The sequence below is a fragment of the Hoplias malabaricus genome, chromosome 5, assembly GCF_029633855.1.
Source record: "Hoplias malabaricus isolate fHopMal1 chromosome 5, fHopMal1.hap1, whole genome shotgun sequence".
In the NCBI taxonomy this organism is placed as follows: domain Eukaryota; kingdom Metazoa; phylum Chordata; class Actinopteri; order Characiformes; family Erythrinidae; genus Hoplias; species Hoplias malabaricus.
In genome coordinates, this window is record NC_089804.1 from 33,443,657 (window position 1) to 33,463,165 (window position 19,509).

General features: G+C 42.1%; 1 protein-coding gene across 2 annotated transcripts; it reads left to right on the forward strand.

The window, feature by feature from the left end:
* The first annotated feature begins 8,364 nt into the window (after nt 1-8,364).
* On the forward strand, nt 8,365-19,443 carry LOC136696505 (von Willebrand factor A domain-containing protein 1-like). 2 transcript variants are annotated; one of them, XM_066670959.1, is made up of 6 exons: nt 8,365-8,460; nt 13,177-13,722; nt 15,997-16,266; nt 16,603-16,887; nt 17,680-17,998; nt 18,297-19,443. In XM_066670959.1, exons 2-6 carry the CDS (start codon nt 13,209-13,211, stop codon nt 18,367-18,369), a joined length of 1,461 nt encoding a protein of 486 aa, XP_066527056.1. In that variant the 5' UTR covers nt 8,365-8,460; nt 13,177-13,208; the 3' UTR covers nt 18,370-19,443. The 2 variants fall into 2 exon arrangements, with proteins under 2 accessions (XP_066527056.1, XP_066527055.1); XM_066670958.1 differs by having other exon boundaries at nt 8,371-8,608; nt 18,297-19,442.
* The last annotated feature ends 66 nt before the right edge of the window (nt 19,444-19,509 follow it).

The window sequence follows — 19,509 nt, forward strand, 5'->3', positions numbered from 1 at the left end:
CTCTCTCTCTCTCTGTATGAAGCTTGTCATAATCAAATGTAATGCAGTGACTTTTTAAATCCAGTTACAAACAAAACAGAGCTGAACTGTAAATAATTTTACAAATAGTCGACAGTGGATTGAATGGAACCAGACATCTTCCTCTAAAAACCCCACCTCCAGTGAGGACAGTAAATGGTGGGGAACACACAGCTGGCGCCTGGCCATAGTTTAGAGAAGGGGGTGGTGTTTAAACCCAGTCCAAGTGGAGAGGGACATGCAGGAGGCAGTGAGGGACAGATATCCACAGTCTTCTGTTATCATCATCTTCATCATTACTCCATAGAGAATAAAGACGGTGGAGGTGCTGGTGGAGGTGGAGAGGGAATAAAATGCTGGGTGTATGTTGGGGACTTGGAGACGTCTGGTTTCATTCACCACTGGAGAGAAATCTGTGACCCTACCATTCTCCACTGTCTACCAGAACACTGTGTCCACAGCTCACACAGGGGATTCTGGGGAATTTTGGAAAATGTTGAAAAGGTCTGTGAGTCAGACAGTACTAGGACACACCTCAGAAATCAGACACACACACACACAAACGGTGGTGGAAGGCAGGGTGTCAGTGCTCATTAGAGGTATTTGTGTGTATCGCAGTGTGTGTTTGGGTGTGCGTTGAAGTGTGTCTTTGTGTTTGTGTGTGTGTTGGAGTGGGTTATTCAGTGTGTGTTTTTTTTATATGTGATCATTGAATAAACCAGATATTTAGGCTTTTGATTAATAACACTATCAGTGTGTGTTATTTACAGGACTGGAGTGGAACTGGACTGAACTAGATTGGACTGGAAGGGAACTGGACTGAACTAGATTGGACTGGAAGGGAACTGGACCGGACTGAACTAGACTGGAGTGGACTGGATTGGATTGGATTTGATTGGATCGGGACTGTACTGGCCTGGACTAGTGTAGACTGGATTGTGACTGGACTGGACACTCTCTAGGTGAGGCCTGACTGAGCTGTGATTCATAGGCTGTGATTTTATTTTTCACTTCACACCTGTTAGAGTGGTTTATTGAAGACATAAAATGATCAATCAGAGACTATGGGTATTAATGTCTCCTCAATGTGGTCTCAGCCCTGTGTGTGCCTGATTGAAGTCGATGGACACCTGAGGGCAGCAGGGGACATTTTCCTGTTTTCTCTCCCCATTCACTCTTCATTTCTCTCCCCATCTCAGCATCACTCTGCTCACATCATCAGCAGATCCAGAAAAACTGATTAACACCTGATCATTATCATCATTTTATTTAATTTACTCAAGCTCCACCCACAATCTAGATCTCTCACATTAACTGTTGCTAGGTTGGACTAACTTTACAGGATAATATAATAAAGAAAACAAAATGTCAGTGGCACTTATTATACATGGTGTGGATGAGTGTGTGTCGGCTGTGTGTTTGCGTTTGTGTTGGTGTGTGAGTTAGTGGAGCTGTGTGACTGCAGCACTACCTGCTATGCCACTATCCCGCCATTATTATGAACAAGCTTAGCCAAATTTCTACACCTGAATTTATGGATCCTGACACTTTAGTGGTCCATTATGACAAAACCCTTTCTTCTATTTTAAATAATCGGACTCTTCTTAGAACACGCACTGTTACATTCTCACATGCTGCTCCTTGGTACACACCAGAGCTGCGCAAACTGAAGACAGTTGGACGTCAGCTTGAGCACCTTTGGAATAGAACTGGTTTGACTGTGCAGGCCCTTGCTTAAAGCTAAAATAAAACTAATTTTTTTTATTATTTGAATATCATTCAAGGTGCCCATGGCAATCCTAGAGGTCTTTTTCATCTGTTAATAAGTTGCTGCATCCTGCAAAATGCTTTTCCATGGTCCCATCATCTGATCTTTGCTCTCAGTTCATGGCCTTTAACCAAATAACAAATGCAATCTATTCTTTATTTCCACCTTGCACAGCATCAATTGATTTTGACATCTGTTCTAAGTTTATAAATTTTAATGGCAGGTGTTTGTCCACTTTTACTACGGTGCATGAAAGTTTTGTATCACAGCTTATTGTGTGTAAATGTTGCCGAGTTCCGAGCAGTCCTGGTTGTGAAAAGCGTGACAAACGTGCATGGTGTCACCCCAAACACAGCTGCAGAAACATACAAATGGAACATGTTCCTGTTTAATTTCCTATTATTTATTTATATGAAACTTAAGCAAATAAGCAAATGATCCCTGTCCAGATCCACTTAGCGTTAACGCAGGATTTGAGCCTCTGAGGTCTTTCTTGAGTTACTGAACCTTGACACGCTCACTGACAATGTCACGGTACATGCTGAAAAACCAGCTCTTGTTTGGTTCCAGCAGGGAACTAACTTTTCTGGTTTGTGAACCAGTTTATGTTGGTGGAAAGGCGCTGAACAGTTCCAAATTTAGTTTGCGAACTGTTCCGGTTCCTTGTTGATGGAAAAGCGCTAATGTTGTCCCTCAAGGTTTGTTCCTTGACCCACTGCTTTTTATACTGCACATGCTACCTCTTGGAAACATCATTAGGTGACATGGGTTGCAGTTTTACTGTTTTGACGATGATGTGCAGATCTCAGTTCTGATGCCCTCAGTTCTGATGCACTGTTTAGCCAATGTGAGGACATAGATGAAGGAGAACTAAGTCTGATTAGTAACAAATCATAAGCTATACTAATTGCCTCTCCAGCTACAGTTAAAAAGCAATATCACTGTCTCTATCTAAGATCTCATTGCCTCATCTTCAATCCGGATCAGAAATTTGGGAGTCATTTTTGACTCCACTCTTTCTTTTGAACCACATTTAGAACCTCTGTAAGACAGCTTTTTTCCATTTAAAGAAAATTGCTAAGATCCGGCCCTTTCTCTCTTTTGCTGCTGCTGAGACCATTGTTCATGCATTGGTAACATCTAAAATTGACTACTGCAATGCTGTACTGCATGGACTCCCAGCCTAGGTGTTGAACGGGTCTAACCCTGAAACATCATTGGTTCCCAGTTCAGAATTGTGTACAGTACAAGTTAATTGTGCTGATGTTTAAACCTTTGAATGGCCTTACACCTTCGTACCTGGGTGAGCTCCTTCAGTTATACTCTCCAGTATACACTCTTCACTTATCTGATTCAAATTCACTTAAATTTCCTCTCTCCAAGCTTTGCTCTGTTTGTGATAGGGCCTTTTCTGTTGCAGGCCCAAAGTTGTGGAATAGTCTCCCTTTTGAGTTACGTGCTTGTTCGTCCATGGCTACGTTCAAAGCTAGTTTTAAAACCCATCTTTTTCCAGCTGGGTTATGGCTGAGCCTGAACTGTGTTTTTTGCCTTTGTGCTGTGTTTTTAATTCTATGCATTTAATTGTTATTGTTATTTACTGTTATCTTTATTTTTATTTATTTCTTACTCTTATTTTACAGTGTCCCTGGGTGTCTTGAAAGACACTTATCAAAAATGTATTATTATTATTATTATTATTATTATTATTATTATAAAGCAGGTGAAGGGCAGGTGTGCTGAGGGTCAGTGTGGGTAAAGCAGGCAAAGAACAGACTGTGGGAATTGTTAGTTTTGTTGTAGTTCACACACTAAGCCACTGAGCTAGAGGGATGTCTGAAACTCTTCCTACTGCTACTTTAAGAGCTGATGGAAATCAGGTGAATGTTTTAATACTGATATCAATCAGCACACATCGAACATGATCAAATAAGTCACACACACACACATAAGAATAAATGTTTTTCTGAAGAATGTAAATCTAGGGGCTAAACACAGAGGCTAGTGGCTAAACACAGAAGCAAGGGGCTAAACACAGCGGCTAGGGGCTAAACATTAAACAAGAGGTGCTAAACACTGAACAAGAGAGGCTATTTATACTTCTGCGTCGACCCTATGACATAGGCAACATGTCAATGCAAACCCTATGCCGTAGCCTAACGCGCACCTCTATGGAAGGCCGTTGGACTCAAAACTTGTTGACACGCGCACTAACACGTAATTTAAATTTTGCGCATTAACACAAAATTTTGTAGTGTTAAGGTTTTTGCCAATGAGAGGCCTCAAATCCGGACGTACTTACATATTCATAATAGGATTTACATCGCACATTATAGCTGATTACAAAACATAAATCCTCTGTGAATGTAGCCCCTATGTTTTATCCTAATTATTCATAACATAGTTAGTTAAGCACTGACCTATGGCTATGACAAGCCCTACGTGAGCAGTGTGAAGACAGCAACACTAGCGAGCTGATCCCCATGGCAACTGGAAGTTTATTTTACACAATAAAAGACTCATTCAACAGGCATTCAATACCTTAAAATTTGTAAACATGCATATAATTATATAACTTCACAAAATATTCTAAAGCTTTATACAATTTTATATCAAACAAGCATCACTATTCTCTCACACTATGTGTGTGACACATACTGAGGCATAATTCATTCACACTGATAAATCATATACATTCTTTTACTGGCATACTGCTAAACAATAGTGTCAACACAAACCCATAGTGAAATGAACTTTTCAGATTCTGATGGGAGGCATTGTTCAGAATATTAAACATTGGAACTTTTTCATTATTTAGTAAGTTAAGGCTTTATATTGTTTCAGCAATAAAGCATCATGATTCACAAACATCATGATTGATGAAAAAATCCATATACACAAACTTAACGTGTTAATACGCAAAATAATATTGTGTTAACACGTTCAAAATGCATTAACATGCAAATATTTTTGCGTGTTAACAGAAATTATACACTACGTATTCAACACTGAGAATCCAACACATTTTGAGCCCAACGGCGTTCCATATACCACTCCATAAATGTAACTGCACATCGTGCACAGACTGTAATTGGTCAGAAGTCGGACGGACATTGTTTATGCTGAACTGTACAGAAACATGGACTCTTCTCCTCCACACACAGAGACGCAGACAGCTGCAAGTTCATTCCGAGAGATTTCTTCAGACATGTTGGGGTTTTCAGGGATGCATATGAATGTTGAACAAATTGAAACATACAGAGGTCTCCAGGAAAAAAACATACTCAAGTAGAAGCGATACCACGTGGGAAAAACATGCCGGCTTTGTATTAGTTACTATCGAGTCACCACAAAAGTGTAAATCGGGCTATAGGCTTATCTCTCCATCATTCACCTCTCACTTTATCACACTTCTCTGTCTGTCACTCTGATTTAACACTTCTCTTTCTATCTTTCTATCTCTCTCTGCCCTATTTCTCTCTTTCACTCCTCTCTTCATTAATTTTCCTGTCTCTATATTTCTCTTCTTGCTGTTTCTTAATTTATTCCTTTACATCTTTTTTCTCTCTCTCTCTCTCTCTCTCTCTCTCTCTCTCTCTCTCTCTCTCTCTCTCTCTCTCTCTCTCTCTCTCTCTCTGTGTGTGTGTGAAGATGGTATCACTCTGGCCAGTTTCAGTGTGAATTAAATGACAAGGGATTCCATTTTTAATCAAATGTGGTTTCATTAATCAGATCAGAATCACATCACTGTTTGAGTAATGGAGCTCTGTGAGTTTTGTGTTGGGGGTGGGGGTGATTGGTGCGGTGATTTTTGATGGGGGCGGGTGGGGGGGATCAAGTCTCTGATTGGCTGAACATAAAAGAGCACTTCTTCAAAAATAAAATCCTCCCAGTTTTCCCCAGTTAGGAGGCTGGTGTGTGTTGTTGTTGATGTGTGTGCTGTTATAGATGTTTGTGCTGCTATAGGTGTCAAACATCTGTAGTGATATTGATAACAGCATCAACACATACAATAATCAGTAAGGGTAACAACAGCTACAACAACAACAATACAACAACAAGGGTTCAGTAATTACAGGACAACGATAATAATGTGGTTCCTGTAAAACACTTTCATTCCATCATTATTTACAGGGACTAAATAAAAATAAAAAAAAACAATGTCCAATGATGAAATGAGATACACTTCAAAAGGAAAGATGAAAGGAATGGACAGATGGCCTGTGATGGTCAGAGACTATGTTTCAAATGTGAAATGACTGTTGGTTTATACTCAGTGTTGAGTGGAACTAAATCACCACACTGCCATTTATCTGTGTGTGTGTATGTGTGTCACAGCTTTCCAAAAGTCTCTCCAGTTACAAAAACACAACCACACTCACTGTGCACCAATGACATCCACTCATCTCTTTATTCTGATGTTCTGACTTTCTTTCTCCTACACACTCTCTCTTTCTCTCTCTCTCTCTTTCTCTCTTATCTCATTCCTATCTCTCTCTCTTTTTTTTATTACTCACAGATATTTTTGTGCACACACACACACACACACACACACACACACACACAAACACACAGTCACACACACACACACACACTGCTCTGGTTTGTCCATACTCTAGCTGTGGTCAGTAATGAAACAGAGGGAGTCCCTCATCCCCGGGAAACAGCATGACCTTTACACAAAAACAACCTCTTTACTTCCATCCCTCCATCTCTCCTTCCTTCTCTGTCTATCATCTTCATTTTATTTCTCTCTCATACGTCATCTTTTGTTGTTCTTCACTCTCTTCCTCTCTTTCTTTCATTCCATTTCCCACTCTCTCTGTTCTGTCTTCATTCATGTGAAAGCGTTAATAGGTGTGTGTGCTTGTTTGTGTGTGTGTGTGTGTGTGTGTGTGCGCGTATGTGTGTGTGTATGTGTGTCATGTCTGGGCAGGTCCCCGTTCCGTCTCCTTAGTGCTGTGTGAGACGGTGCTGGTTCTGCTGCTGGTGCTGTGGGCGGTTGGTTCTGAAACAGGGCTCATGTGGAATGAAACACTGGCTGTGTGCCTTTAAATCCTCAAAGCAATGTTCTAGCATTCAGAGTAAAACCCTAAGGAGGAGAACAGAGACCTGCAGTGAGAGTAACCCCTTCAGCTCAGGAGAAACACTGGAGAGGCAAGTGTCCGCATAGCTATGTCCAAATAGTCACAATTTAATATTACTGTGCCGTGCTGGTCCAAGTGGATCAGAAACAGCAGTGCTGCTGGAGTTTTTAAACCCTGTGTCCACTCACTGTCCACTCTGTTAGACACTCCTACCTCATTGGTCCACCTTGTAGATGTAAAGTCAGAGAGAGTAGCTCATCTGACACTGCAATTTGTGTTGATCATTCTCTAGTCCTTCATCAGTGAACACAGGACACTGTCCACATTACACAGCTGTTGTCTGAATGTTTTTGGTTGGTGGACTATTCTCAGTCCAGCAGTGACAATGAGGGCTTTAAACTCTAGCAGCAATGCAGTGTCTGATCCACTCATACCAGCACATCACACGCTAACACATCAACACCACGTCAGTGCAGTGCTGAGAATGATCCACCACCCAAGCATACCTGCTCTGTGGGAGTCTTGACCTTTGTAATGTTCTAATGCAAATGAGGAGAAGTTAAGTCTGGTTTAAAAACGTTAGCTCAGGTTAAATTTCTGGGCGGTTTGAGGTGAGGACTGTGAAGACTGTTGTTCTGAGATCGTCTCAACTTGCCCGGGCTGAGTTTATCCTGAGACTCACAAAAGTAAACAACTCACTCCAGAAAATATCTGCAGCAGCTGCTGAGTGACAGAGCTCATTTAACACCGGAGAGTCCGTGTAACCATCAGAACCAGCTCATAAACCCGGTATGGTTCTGTTTGGGGTGTGTTTTTGTCGTTGGTGGCTGTCGTTGTTTCTGTGTTTTGTTTTTTTTTTGTTTTGTTTTGTTTTGTTTTTTTTGAGAAACAAGCCGATTTCGCAGTCACCTACTGCCGTAGTTATGGTCCAATACTCAAGAACACAAACACAGAAAGGTTAAAGTACCCGTACATATATGCTCTGTTGAGAAACGGCTGTGGACCGGCGCTGATCCTGTCTCATTATGACTAGACCGAGGCGGACTGAACCGGACCCTCTGCAGACACAAGGAGCTGCGTGAAAGGCGAGGTCAGAGGCAGACACCTGCGTGAGAATCTGTGTATGACACTCACAAAACATTCGCAGTTACACAGGAGGATAAACCAGCCTTCAGAGAGTGAGGCTCTCACAACAGGGCCCTTACTGGTCACATCATGGACAGCACCGACACAACAACTCTCTCTCTGTCCCTCTCTGTTAGTGTCTGTCTTTCTGACCCTGTATGTCTGTCTCTCTCTCTCTGTTTTTCCTTGTCTGCCTCTCTCTCTGTCTCTCTGGCCCTATTTTAGTAAACCTCTAGCTCCAGTTGATATGATAGAACACTATCGATGGGTGTGGTCTGTTTAACCGACTCAGGTGTGTGAGAGTCTGTGGAGAACTGTAATGTGACCTAGATTCCGGGGCGGAGTCTAACAAAAAGCTTCCTCGCTGTGGCGGGGAGAAATGAAAAAGACAGAGACCGAGAGAGAGAGAGAGAGAGAGAGAGAGAGAGAGGTCGTCGTCGTCACAGTGCGTGCGCTGATGGACAGGTGAGAATGTCTCCTATGCGTCTCGCGCCCCGCAGGTTGTTTTCCAAGCGCGCGCGGACCATGTTGTGGAGACTCGCGCTCGTGGGGCTGCTCAACTTGAGCACGTGCCTGCAGTCCATGGACACGCGCAGCGATGCACCTGGCACAGGTAAGGTCCGAGTACACCCCCAAACACACACACTCTTTCATTTTCAACAACGATTCTCTTTGTCTGTATTTACACAGTGTAATAAAACTAGGACCTGGGGGAACTGCTGCTGTTACTGCATGTCCATTTGACGCCGTTGGCTATGGCTCTATACCGCTTTCTTGACAGAATACGCACACGTAGTGTTGCCAACCGTCGAGTAAATTACGGAATCGTCCCGTGTATGGACCCTGAAAGATGCGTTCCGTTTTGAGCCGATACGGGACTCGTTTTGTTCCGTATTTTTGAGGTAACACTGTTGTGGCGATGGTTTGAGACAGAAACACACAGCTCTCTCTCAGCCGGAGCGGTGGGCAGATTCTCCATGGCTCCTAATTCAAGAATGTGCTTTTCATTGGTCTTCACCTTTATGTAGCCAATCAGCAGCCAGAGTTATCTGTCCATCATTCAGTGCTGCAGCCTATAGAGTCACAGTCCCTTCTACAAGGGGTTGTTTTGAGGCGTTGCTGAGAGCATCAGGTCAGTGCTGGAAACTGCTATCAGACAGAAATAACGTTAGCACCGTGTCCTGGAGAAACTACATTTCTATGGCGTCAAAATAGGTTCTAAAGTTCTGAGAGCTAAAAGGCAGAATCCATAAGAAAAAATGTCATTTTAATTTAAATTGAGAAAACTCTCCTTTTATATTCTGTACTTAATAGAATATTTTGAGTTTAATATTCTTGAAGAATCCGTTTTCGCTTTCATTCCTTGACACCTTGACTGGACATGTGCAATGAGAATGTCTTTTAGACTCTGAGCCCAATAAGATTCTTTCACTTCAGATCATATTGTAATTAATGAACAATTTAAAATAATACAGTTATTATAAATTGGTAATACAGTATTTGCAAAATACATGGACAGATTCTGCTTTGGTATTGTTCAAAAAGGCACTGACATTTGGCTTAATAAAAGTCTGACAACAAAAATGTTTTTTCTAATTTACTACAGTTGAAAGGATTTACAAGTGCATACTGGTCCCCTGGCCTCTGCATTCCTTATTGTGATTTCAGAAAGTTGGAAACCCTACGCACACAGTGTATGCGTGAGAAGGTGTAGTGAGTTTCCTGACGGCAAGTGTCATATTTAAGACAACAACAAAGAAAAAATGTTAATTGAATGCCTGTTACATTCTTTATATAACCAAATTGAAAAGCCATTGATGCACTAGTTAAAATAGCATCTGTTGCTAGCCGAGGAAACCTGAGTATTAATATGTTCAGATGTTCATACATTAAACACTGCCGTGTTTAGGGCAGACTATTGTTTATGTTCTTTCTTGACGTTATGACTGTATATTTTACAGCGGACACATGCACAGATAGTCCCCTAGTAGTGCTCAAGCACCTGCCCTTTTGCCCTGGATGAGAAAAGTGCCCTTTCTACTGGAGCCCAATTTTTTTCTTCATTCATCAATATTTAAAAATCAAAATTACACTCTCTGTCATCAGTTCCCCCAAAAGTGTTTAGATATCTGATGGGCATTTATTTCTCCTTATGAGAATTCTGCCCCGATTTGATCTGTGGTGTGCAAAAGCTCCTGCCTTGCCCCTCCAGTTAGCACTTATGCCGTGCTGAGTGCCAGGGCCAAACCGCTGCTACACACTTCTCCTCTGACCCATAGCATCAGACAAAGAGGTAATTACAGTGTTTGTGCAATCCCTGACATTGTTTGGTGCAAAATTAACCACAATACTTAACATTATAGCACAGCTGAAAACATTCCGATGCTACTGGCCTGATGTTTCCTTTAAAAAAAAGGAGGCATTTAGGTGTCACACCTGCTAAAAACGCTTGCCTTTTCATACAGAGAGCATCCATGCATAATGCATAGCCTGCACGTTTTGTACCCATGTGTCCATGCATTTTGATAATTTGAGTTATTTTATTAGATGTGGGGGTGGCATGGTGGCACAGCTGGTAGTGTTGCTGTCACACAGCTCCAGGGTCCTGAGGCTGGGGTTGTGAGGAGTTTGGTGTGTTCTTCCCGTGGCCGCATAGGTTTCCTCCAGGTGCTCCGGTTTCCTCTCATGCCCCAAAAACACACGTTGGTGTGCTTTCAGAACAACAGCGCCAAACTGTTCCTCTCTCCCCACCACATCCTTTCAGACCCACAGCCCTGAGCTGTTCCTCTCTCTGCCCACGTGTCTTTTCAGACCCACAGCCCTAAGCTGAGGGTTTGTGTGACAGTTTGTGGTAGGACATCGGGGTCTTGGGCGGTTGTTAGGGGTCTCGCTTTCTCTGGAGCTCTGACTCCTCTTTCATTCTTAAAGTAAGTAGAGCTTTTCTGTCATGGAACATACATAACTTGTACCTCATGCACTTGTTTTGACGGAAAAGCCAATAATTTTGGATCTGCACACAGACAAGCACACACACACACACACACACACAGTAAATAATTTACTTCTGATGAAGGAAATAATTACCTCTGCCTGTCTGAGATGTCCTCAGTTTCCCTTAAAGGGAAATTCCTCCTGTTTTTCTAATTTTCTGCATTGATGTTGCTTCACACCTTATCAGTAAAATTGATCAGGATCAAGGGGGTTATTCAGCTGCTCTTTTGAAGGTCATCTCCCATAATCCTCTGGCGAAGGGATGGAACAGGTTCTGGTTCTGGAGAAACTTCCAGAGTCAGAGCAGTGGACAGTGTTGTGTGCATGGAACCAGACGCCCTCTAAAAGCTCCTCACAGAAAGTGAGGACATTAAACGTTACGAGACAATGCACAGTGGAGGTGAATGGAGCCAGATGTCTTCCTCTAAAATCTCCTCACAGAAATTGAGGGCAGTAGAAAGTAGGGGACACATGACTGGTGTCTGAGGGATATGCAGGATGCTGTGAGTAACAGAGACTGTGAACATCTCTGGTGATTGTGTTGTGCAGCTCTGCTGTGATTTTTTATTTGTGACCTGGAGACAGTGTTATTGCATTCCAGTGTAATTAAACACAATTAGACAATTACAGACAATTAAATAATAATGTTTAAAATTAAAATGTCAAACTTTCTTCACCTACAGCCCATAATATCATTAAAAGATTAAGAGAATCCAGAGAAATCTCCATATGAAAGGGACAAGGCCCAAAACCATTATTATCTGGCTGTGGTCTTCAAGGCCTCAGACAGTACTGAATAAAAAACAGGCAGGTTCCTGTAGTGGAAATCACTGCATGGGCCCAGAAACCCTTCCCAAAACAATGCTCACAGCGTGTTGTTAAACAAGAACTGATGAACACTGTGGGAAACATGACCCTGTGCTGAATTTTGAAAAAGTGTTGATGGCATCAAATTTAAAACGGGCAAATGATATTTTTGTAACACGTAATATCTTCAGTCAAATTTGAGGTTTTAAAAATTTGCACATCATAAAATTTTGTATCTATTTACATATTTATACATTGAAAAAAAGTATTTAGGAAATTGGTTGGTATTATTATTGTTATTAATATATTTTTTTAAACTCTGGCTTAAATGTAAAAGCAGCAGAACAGGGCTGGATTTCTCTGGTTCTGCTCCCTGGGCGCCAAGGTGCTGCTCCTCCAGGTGTGTGTGTTTGTGTGAGTGTATCTTCATTACCACGGATGGGCTAAATGCAGAGGCACACACACACACACACACACAGACACTCCTACCCTGGGTGGAATGTGGAGAGGAGCATTATGGCATTCTCCTTTTTTCATAAGAATAAAGAGCTTTTATCCACCCCCACCCACTCACACACACTGTTTTTCTCTCTTTCTTTTTTCTTTCTATCTGTCTTTCAGTCTTTTTGTGTCTGTTTCATGTGCTTTTTTAATCATATTTCTCTGTTCATTCTCTCTGTGACTCTCGCTCTCTTTCAGGTTTAGCCAAGCTACATAAAAAATTAATAAATTTGGAAATATGTGTGTGTGTGTGTGTAAATGGAGAGAATGATGGAAAATGTAAGAGCGGTGCAGAAATAGAGAAAAAGACAGAATGGGGAGAAGGAGTGAAAGTGAGAAAGAAAGAGAGAGCAAGGAATGGAAGGGATGATGTAATATGTTCACTGCGTGGTGTCAGTGAGTGTGCGTGTACAGCTTCAGGCTGTCGTCTGTCAGCATGTACAGTACAGGCATGTGTATGTTTGCCTTCAGATGTGTGTGTGCGCGTGTGTGTGTGCGTGTGTGTGTGTGTGTGCATGTGTGTGTAGAGTATATGTATGTGATAGATACACATGCCCATCAGCCACAAGATTAAAACCATTGCAATGGGGATATATCAGAGAGCTCTTTCTCTCTGTTTTACTCTCCAAGTTCATTAGTCTCTTTCTTTGTCTTTCTCTCTCTCTCACTTGTTCTATCTCTCTCTGAACTGCCCTTTCCTATTTCTGTAGATGAGCAGTGGCCCCTGCAGTGTGTGATTATTACATTGAGCAGGTCTCAGGCCATGGGTCTAATATTATTCACAAAAATTACATATTTTTTTACGGATTATTTGTTTAGCTCAAAAAGTTAAAGGCAGAGTACTTTTAAACTAATTTCACTTTCTCTTTCTCTCTCTCTCAGGGCTGGACTGTTGTGAGGGTGATATCTTGCTGATGTTGGACTCTTCTGGGAGCATCTCCTCCTATGACTTTTCCCGCCTCCTGGGCTTCCTGACAGTTTTGCTCCGTCCCTTCCTGTTGGGGCATGGCCAGGTTAGGGTGGGGCTTGTGCAGGTGGGCACAGAGCCAAAAGTGGAGTTTGACTTTGATACCTTCATTTCCCAGAATGCCCTGCAGGAGGCGTTGCTGGGGACGAGGCAACTCCATGGAGACACCAACACAGAAGCTGCGCTGCAATTGGCTCAGAAGTTGCTATGGCAACCACTGGGGCTAAAAGCTCCACCTAGAGTTTTGCTGTGGCTGACAGATGGGGTGCAGCCAGGGAACATAGAGAGTCAAATGGCGGCGCTGCGTCAGGAAGGCGTGTCTGTGCTGGCAGTTTCCATAGGTCACTCGAATTACCAAGTGTTCAGAGACACAGTGACTCCGCCCATCGATTCTCATCTGTACTTCGTAGATATCGATGACATCAGCATTATCACAGAGGAGTTGAGGGACGCCATCATTGGTGAGGAACAGACAGAGGATTGACTTACATACACAATATGTAAATATTAAAGGTGCTATCAGTAATTTTTCCACTATGGTTTGGTGCCACTATGCACATGATTCAAATGATTATTGCAGATCCACCGACCAATCATCATCCCTTTCTAACCCCTCCAACCAGTCATCATCCCTCACTAAACCTCCCAACCAATCGTCATCCCTCGCTAAACCCACCGACCAATCATCATCCCTCTCTAACCCCCCCAACCAATCATCATCCCTCACTAAACCCACCGACCAATCATCATCCCTCACTAAACCCTCCCCCAATCATCATTCCTTACTAAACCCCCCAACCAATCATCATCCCTCACACCATCCAAAATCCTCAATAAACTCCATTATATTCAAAGTTCAGCAGCACAGTTTCTCATCACACCTGTGCTTCAGAAACTTCACTGCCTTCCTGTTTCACACCGGATTCAGTTCCAAATTCTTCTATTGACTCACAATACCCCAAAAACCAGGCACCATTCTATCCCAACCAATCCTATCCTAACCTGCTTGACCATCACAGTCCTTCCCAAAACCTTCGCTCCTCAGATGCCAAACTCCAGTCCATACCGCCTATGACTAAGAACCAGACCAGGGGGAACAGAGCCTTTTCCATAGCTGCTACCTCCTATAGTGGGGTTAGTATTTAATTAGTCAATAATTAATTACTAATTAATTATTAATCAATTCACTGGTCAAACATAACTTCGAGTAAGTAAAAATATGCAACTTCCCTAAATTAAAAGAGTAGTTTGTGGACCTGGATTTACACAACTTAAATGAGCAAATTCCACACATGAACACAACACAGGAAATGAATATGTAGAATCCGTTTTTGCCTTCATTCCTCCTTTTCTCAGTTCCGCTTCTCGCAGTTAAGCCCGGCCAACTCAGCCCATTCTGCACACCCCGCTATGTCAGCGAGAGTGCGCCAGTCTGACACTGATTGGAAAATGTCCAGCCATATCAACAATTTTTAACAATTAAGTTAACTTTTAGTAATGACCAGTTCACCATAGAGCAGCGGTCCCCAACCACCGGGTCGCGACCCGATACCGGGCCGTGGGCCATTACGTACCGGGCCGCACAGAGCGTTTGAATTTTTTTTTTTTTAATTGATTATCAGTCTAAATGTTGATGTTTTATTTAGAAAAGTGACTCTGCACTCTGAAAAGTCATTCCACACAGACGCATACATGCGTAACCAGCCGTTACCCCAAAAGCTAGCAAAAATGAGTGAAAAACAAACATCTTTGGCGAGCTTCTTTGGAAAGGGGAAAAGGCCCAATAAGGAGACAGAAGAAGAGCCTACGACTTCCAAGAAAACGAAATCTGCATTTAAAAGACAATATCAGGATTCCTACTTAAAATACGGGTTTATTCCTACAGGTGATTCACAACCAAAACGAAACTACGGAACAGATTGTACGTAGCAGTACGGAACACATTTCCGGTGTCACTGTCTCCCATTGCCAGCTTGTTGCAGAGAAACAAGCTCACCCAGTAAACAAGGAACGTCCCTGGACGTTAAAAATGGGTCCAAAAGTTGTTTGTTCGTCAAGGACATATTTTAAACACCAATGGGCGTCCAAAATCCATCTTAATAAGTTAGTTAAGTGGTGACCAATCGATAACGTCAGTGGACGTCCAAAATGTGTTTCATACAAATAATTTATTTCAGGACCAATTAATAACGTCAATGGATGTCCAACATACGTCTAATAAGTCTAATGTCCGTGTTTGGACGTCTTTTCAACTTTCATTTTCAACCTTAAGAGAACGTTGATTAGACGGCAGTCATTACGTTATTTCAACGCTGAATCAACAGCTAAATGTTTACTGGCCAGAGCTCTCACTAATTGAAATTATTATTATTTGATTGACTTGTTCACCCTTTTATATAGAAATGACCAATATTGTCACTTGAATCGAGTTTAGTTTTTTTATTATAATTATTTCTTATTAGAAAGGATTTTCGTTCTAAAATAAATATTTTCCTTTACAGATTTCCTTTACAGATGTTGTTGATTAATTTATGAACAAAGGTTGTTTATTGTCTGTTGATGTTTGCATTTGCATTTGCAATAGTGTTCCCATGTTCACACCAGACTGAGTGTGATTTGCATGTCATAGCAGAAGAATACCTTTCCCAGGACTTTACTGATATAGAGTGCTGTTCCTGCTCAAGCTAGGCATCGAACCCTAGTCACCTGACTGTATTTTTGTTGTCTCCTCTCAGAGCTGATCCGCGCAGATCGTCTGAAGGTGCGTGATATCACTACCCATAGTGCCGTGCTGCAGTGGCGACCCATTCTGATTGGTCGACCAGGACACTACGAGCTCCATTATGCTTCAGACACAGAGGAGCAAAGGCTGGAGCTGGACGCTGAAAAAAGTTGGATAGAGATCAGTAACCTTCAGCCGGACACGCTCTACACCGCCTCGCTAACAATACATTCCCCACAGCAACAGGAACGCACACTCTACACCAGCTTTAACACTCTTACTGGTGAGGGTGGGGGTGGGTTTATGAGAGAGAGAGAGAGAGAGAGAGAGAGAGAGAGAGAGAGAGAGAGAGAGTGAGAGAGAAAGCTGTTTTTTCCCATATAGTTTTCTGATAAATTATGTATTGTAATATGTAATTAAATTCCTTTTTCTTTTCACCCTCATATTCTTCCTTTCATGTTGATTCTTCTATTATTTCCCCTTTCCTCCTTTTATCTTTGTGTTCTTCCATGATTTTTCTCCTTTCTATTTCTCCATTCTTTCTACCATTTCCCTATTTCTCTTTTCTCTCCGTCATCTTCTTCCATCCATCCTGTATAATTCTTCCCTGGTTCTGTAGAGGTGCTGAATCCAGTGCTGGGTCCGGTGCAAGTGTCAGTATCCAGTTCTGGAGTGGATGCAGTGAGGGTGAGCTGGGCTCCAGTTCAGGGCCAAGTGGAGCGGTACCTGGTGGAGTTTGGGCCGATTCCCAGCAGGGGTGTGCGAACAGTGGCTGTAACAGGAAGAGAGAACAGCGTCCTACTTACTGAGTTAGAGCCGCACATTCAGTACCTCATCACGGTCACTGCAGTTCATTCCTCCGGCCAACAGGGGTCACTGTCCATCAGAGCCTGCACTCAGGAAGGTGAGTATAGCATGTAGCATGCTTGATACAGAGCTCCTTAGTGAGCAGGATATTCAGACAGACCTGCACAATATTTGCACGATATTTTTATTTTCTGCAATAAATATAAAAAAATGCAGTAAAATTCACCAGATACCCCAGACATCTATGATCCAATATATCATGATATTTCAGTAATAATTTATGTTTAAATAAACACGGGGCTCATCTGTGAATGAATGAGTGTGGTGATACAGGAGAGCTCAGGGATCTACATGTCTGTACCCATGGTTATATCAGAGCATTAAACCAAAATATCTTCAAAATTTTTCAATAACATTTCACCATTAAAACCTCGTGGCGCAGCAGGTAGTGTTGCAGTCATACAGCTCCAGAGACCTGGAGGTTGTGGGTTCAAGTCCCACTCCAGGTGACTGTCTGTGAGGAGTTGGTGTGTTTTCCCTGTGTCTGCGTGCTCCTCTCACGGTCCAAAAACACATGTTGGTAAGTGGCTTGACTCAAAAAGCGTGAGCGAATGTGTGAGTGTGCTCCCCGTCCAGGGTGTGTTCCTGCCTTGCGCCCAGTGACCCACTGTGACCCTGAACTGGACAAAGTTACAAAAAACCTCTTTAAGTAGTAAACCTCATTCAACCAAAACTACACAAATGAAAGAATAAAAAAACTCACGTCCTGCAAGGAAACTATATATCATGAAGCCCTATATTGAGCACAGCATTGTATTATGTAACTTAGACCTGGAACTCCTTATATGGGCATGGTGCTGAATACAGAACCTCTGCGGCTGTGTTTCAGTTCTGCCAGGCCTGGCTGACCTCCAACTCACCCCTGTTGGTTCTGACTCAGTTAAGGTGGACTGGAGGAGTTATTCTGAAGCAGAGAGACTCAAGGGCTTCTGGTTGAAGTGGGAGACAGGAGAGGACTCTTTGTCATCATCATCATCCTCTTCTCTCTACCTCCCTCCTCACTCAAGCTCCGCTGTGCTTACACACCTCAGGCCCTCCACAAGAGTGTGTGTCTCTCCGGTGTACAGGACGGCACGGGGGGACGGGCTCTGCTGCACTGCACACACACACACACACACACACTCATTCACACACACTCTCATGCACAGGTAGGTGTTGCTATTTACAATAATTCAATTAATTTTATGCCCTGAAGTTTATGGACACCTGCTGGTTTAACGTTATTCTTAATCAGGAGTGTGATCCTCTTCATTGCAGCTTCTAATCTTCTGAAACTAAATGGTAAACTATTGCTGTGAAGAATTGAGGGCATTCAGACTCATAAACATTAGCAATGTCAGGTGCTGGTGTTGGATGATAGGTTCTGGATCACAAAACAAACTCTGTGAAAATTCTGTGTTTAATGAAGTGCCATTTTCTTTATATAACTCTCTCTCTCTCTCTCAGCCGTCACTCAGTGGGGTTAGAGATGTTTCCTAAAAGAGGACAACGAGCCACTGGAGAATCCAAATATTTCTAACATCAAATGCTTCAGAAAGGCTGCAATAACCATCATATTTAACAACACACACACATCCACTGAGTTACACCAAAGTGCTGGGATCCTGTCACACCACAGAAACATTCCTTCCTGTTCCCAAACAAACCTGTGGTTTTAAGGACGCTCCAGAATAAAACAGAGGCCAGAGGATCACCATCCACAGGCCAGCAGTCAGAGCGGTGCCAGATATGCAGAGAAAATAGAAGAAAACAAATCCACCTCAAGATGAGAACAGATGAGAATCATTCACTCTCCAGTCTTAAAGCAATGTTACATATAATTTTTACCATAAAATTACAGCTTCAAAATCATTGTGTTGCTTCACTAAGCTGTAGTATGGAGAATAGAGTCTTTGTCATTCCTGCTCCAGGCTCAGCACTGCAGAAACTGCATTATGTAAGTTTTGGAGAAGGGTCGGAGAACACCTCCTTCTAGATTTAAGGACAATGTTGTTAAAGTGAATTACATTCTGCATCTGTAGAGGGAGCTCAGGAGGAAAAATACCAAATCTCCCTATTCTCCTCTCTTTCACTCTTTCTGCCAACTCACACTGAAGTTGTTGCAGCAAGGACTACTTTGTGAATTAGGCATAGCCAACCAGAACAGAGCTCATTTACATAAATATGTTTTAAAATGACAATAACAAAAAATGCTTATTTAATTTCTGTGTTGAAAACGGCATGAGTGCTTAAAACTCATAAGTGCTATAAGTGGAAATGTGTAAAATACGGGTGAGGTGTACGATATTGACCATTTAATGATCTCTGTTGCTGCGCTTGTTTTGTTTAGAGTGAGAAACACATTCATGCACTGCATCAACAGATATAACATTCTTACAACATTCACTGTTTTTCTGGTTTTTTAAACTTTGTAAAAAGGGATGGTGACAACCATTGTCACAGTTTCTGTTTTTAAAATATATCAAATAATATAATAAATCCATTTTAGATAAATAATTATTTATTTATTTTGTTTCATATCTTTTATTTGGAATATTATGAGATGTGTTATAACTAAATTCATTTTAGGGCAGCTGCAGAGTCACTGACTGTGGAATGTGGTGTGTTTTCCCTTTGACTCACTGTTCCTTTAATGACTAGGATTTAAATTATATAAAGT

What these genes read in the sequence shown, in the direction of transcription:
- LOC136696505 (XM_066670958.1), top strand. Translation starts at nt 8,467, where the DNA reads ATGTCTCCTATGCGTCTCGCGCCCCGCAGGTTGTTTTCCAAGCGCGCG. An exon ending in CAGCGATGCACCTGGCACAG is followed by an intron (nt 8,609 to 13,176) that starts GTAAGGTCCGAG and finishes TCTCTCTCTCAG; the next exon opens with GGCTGGACTGTTGTGAGGGT. An exon ending in CAGAGCCTGCACTCAGGAAG is followed by an intron (nt 16,888 to 17,679) that starts GTGAGTATAGCA and finishes GCTGTGTTTCAG; the next exon opens with TTCTGCCAGGCCTGGCTGAC.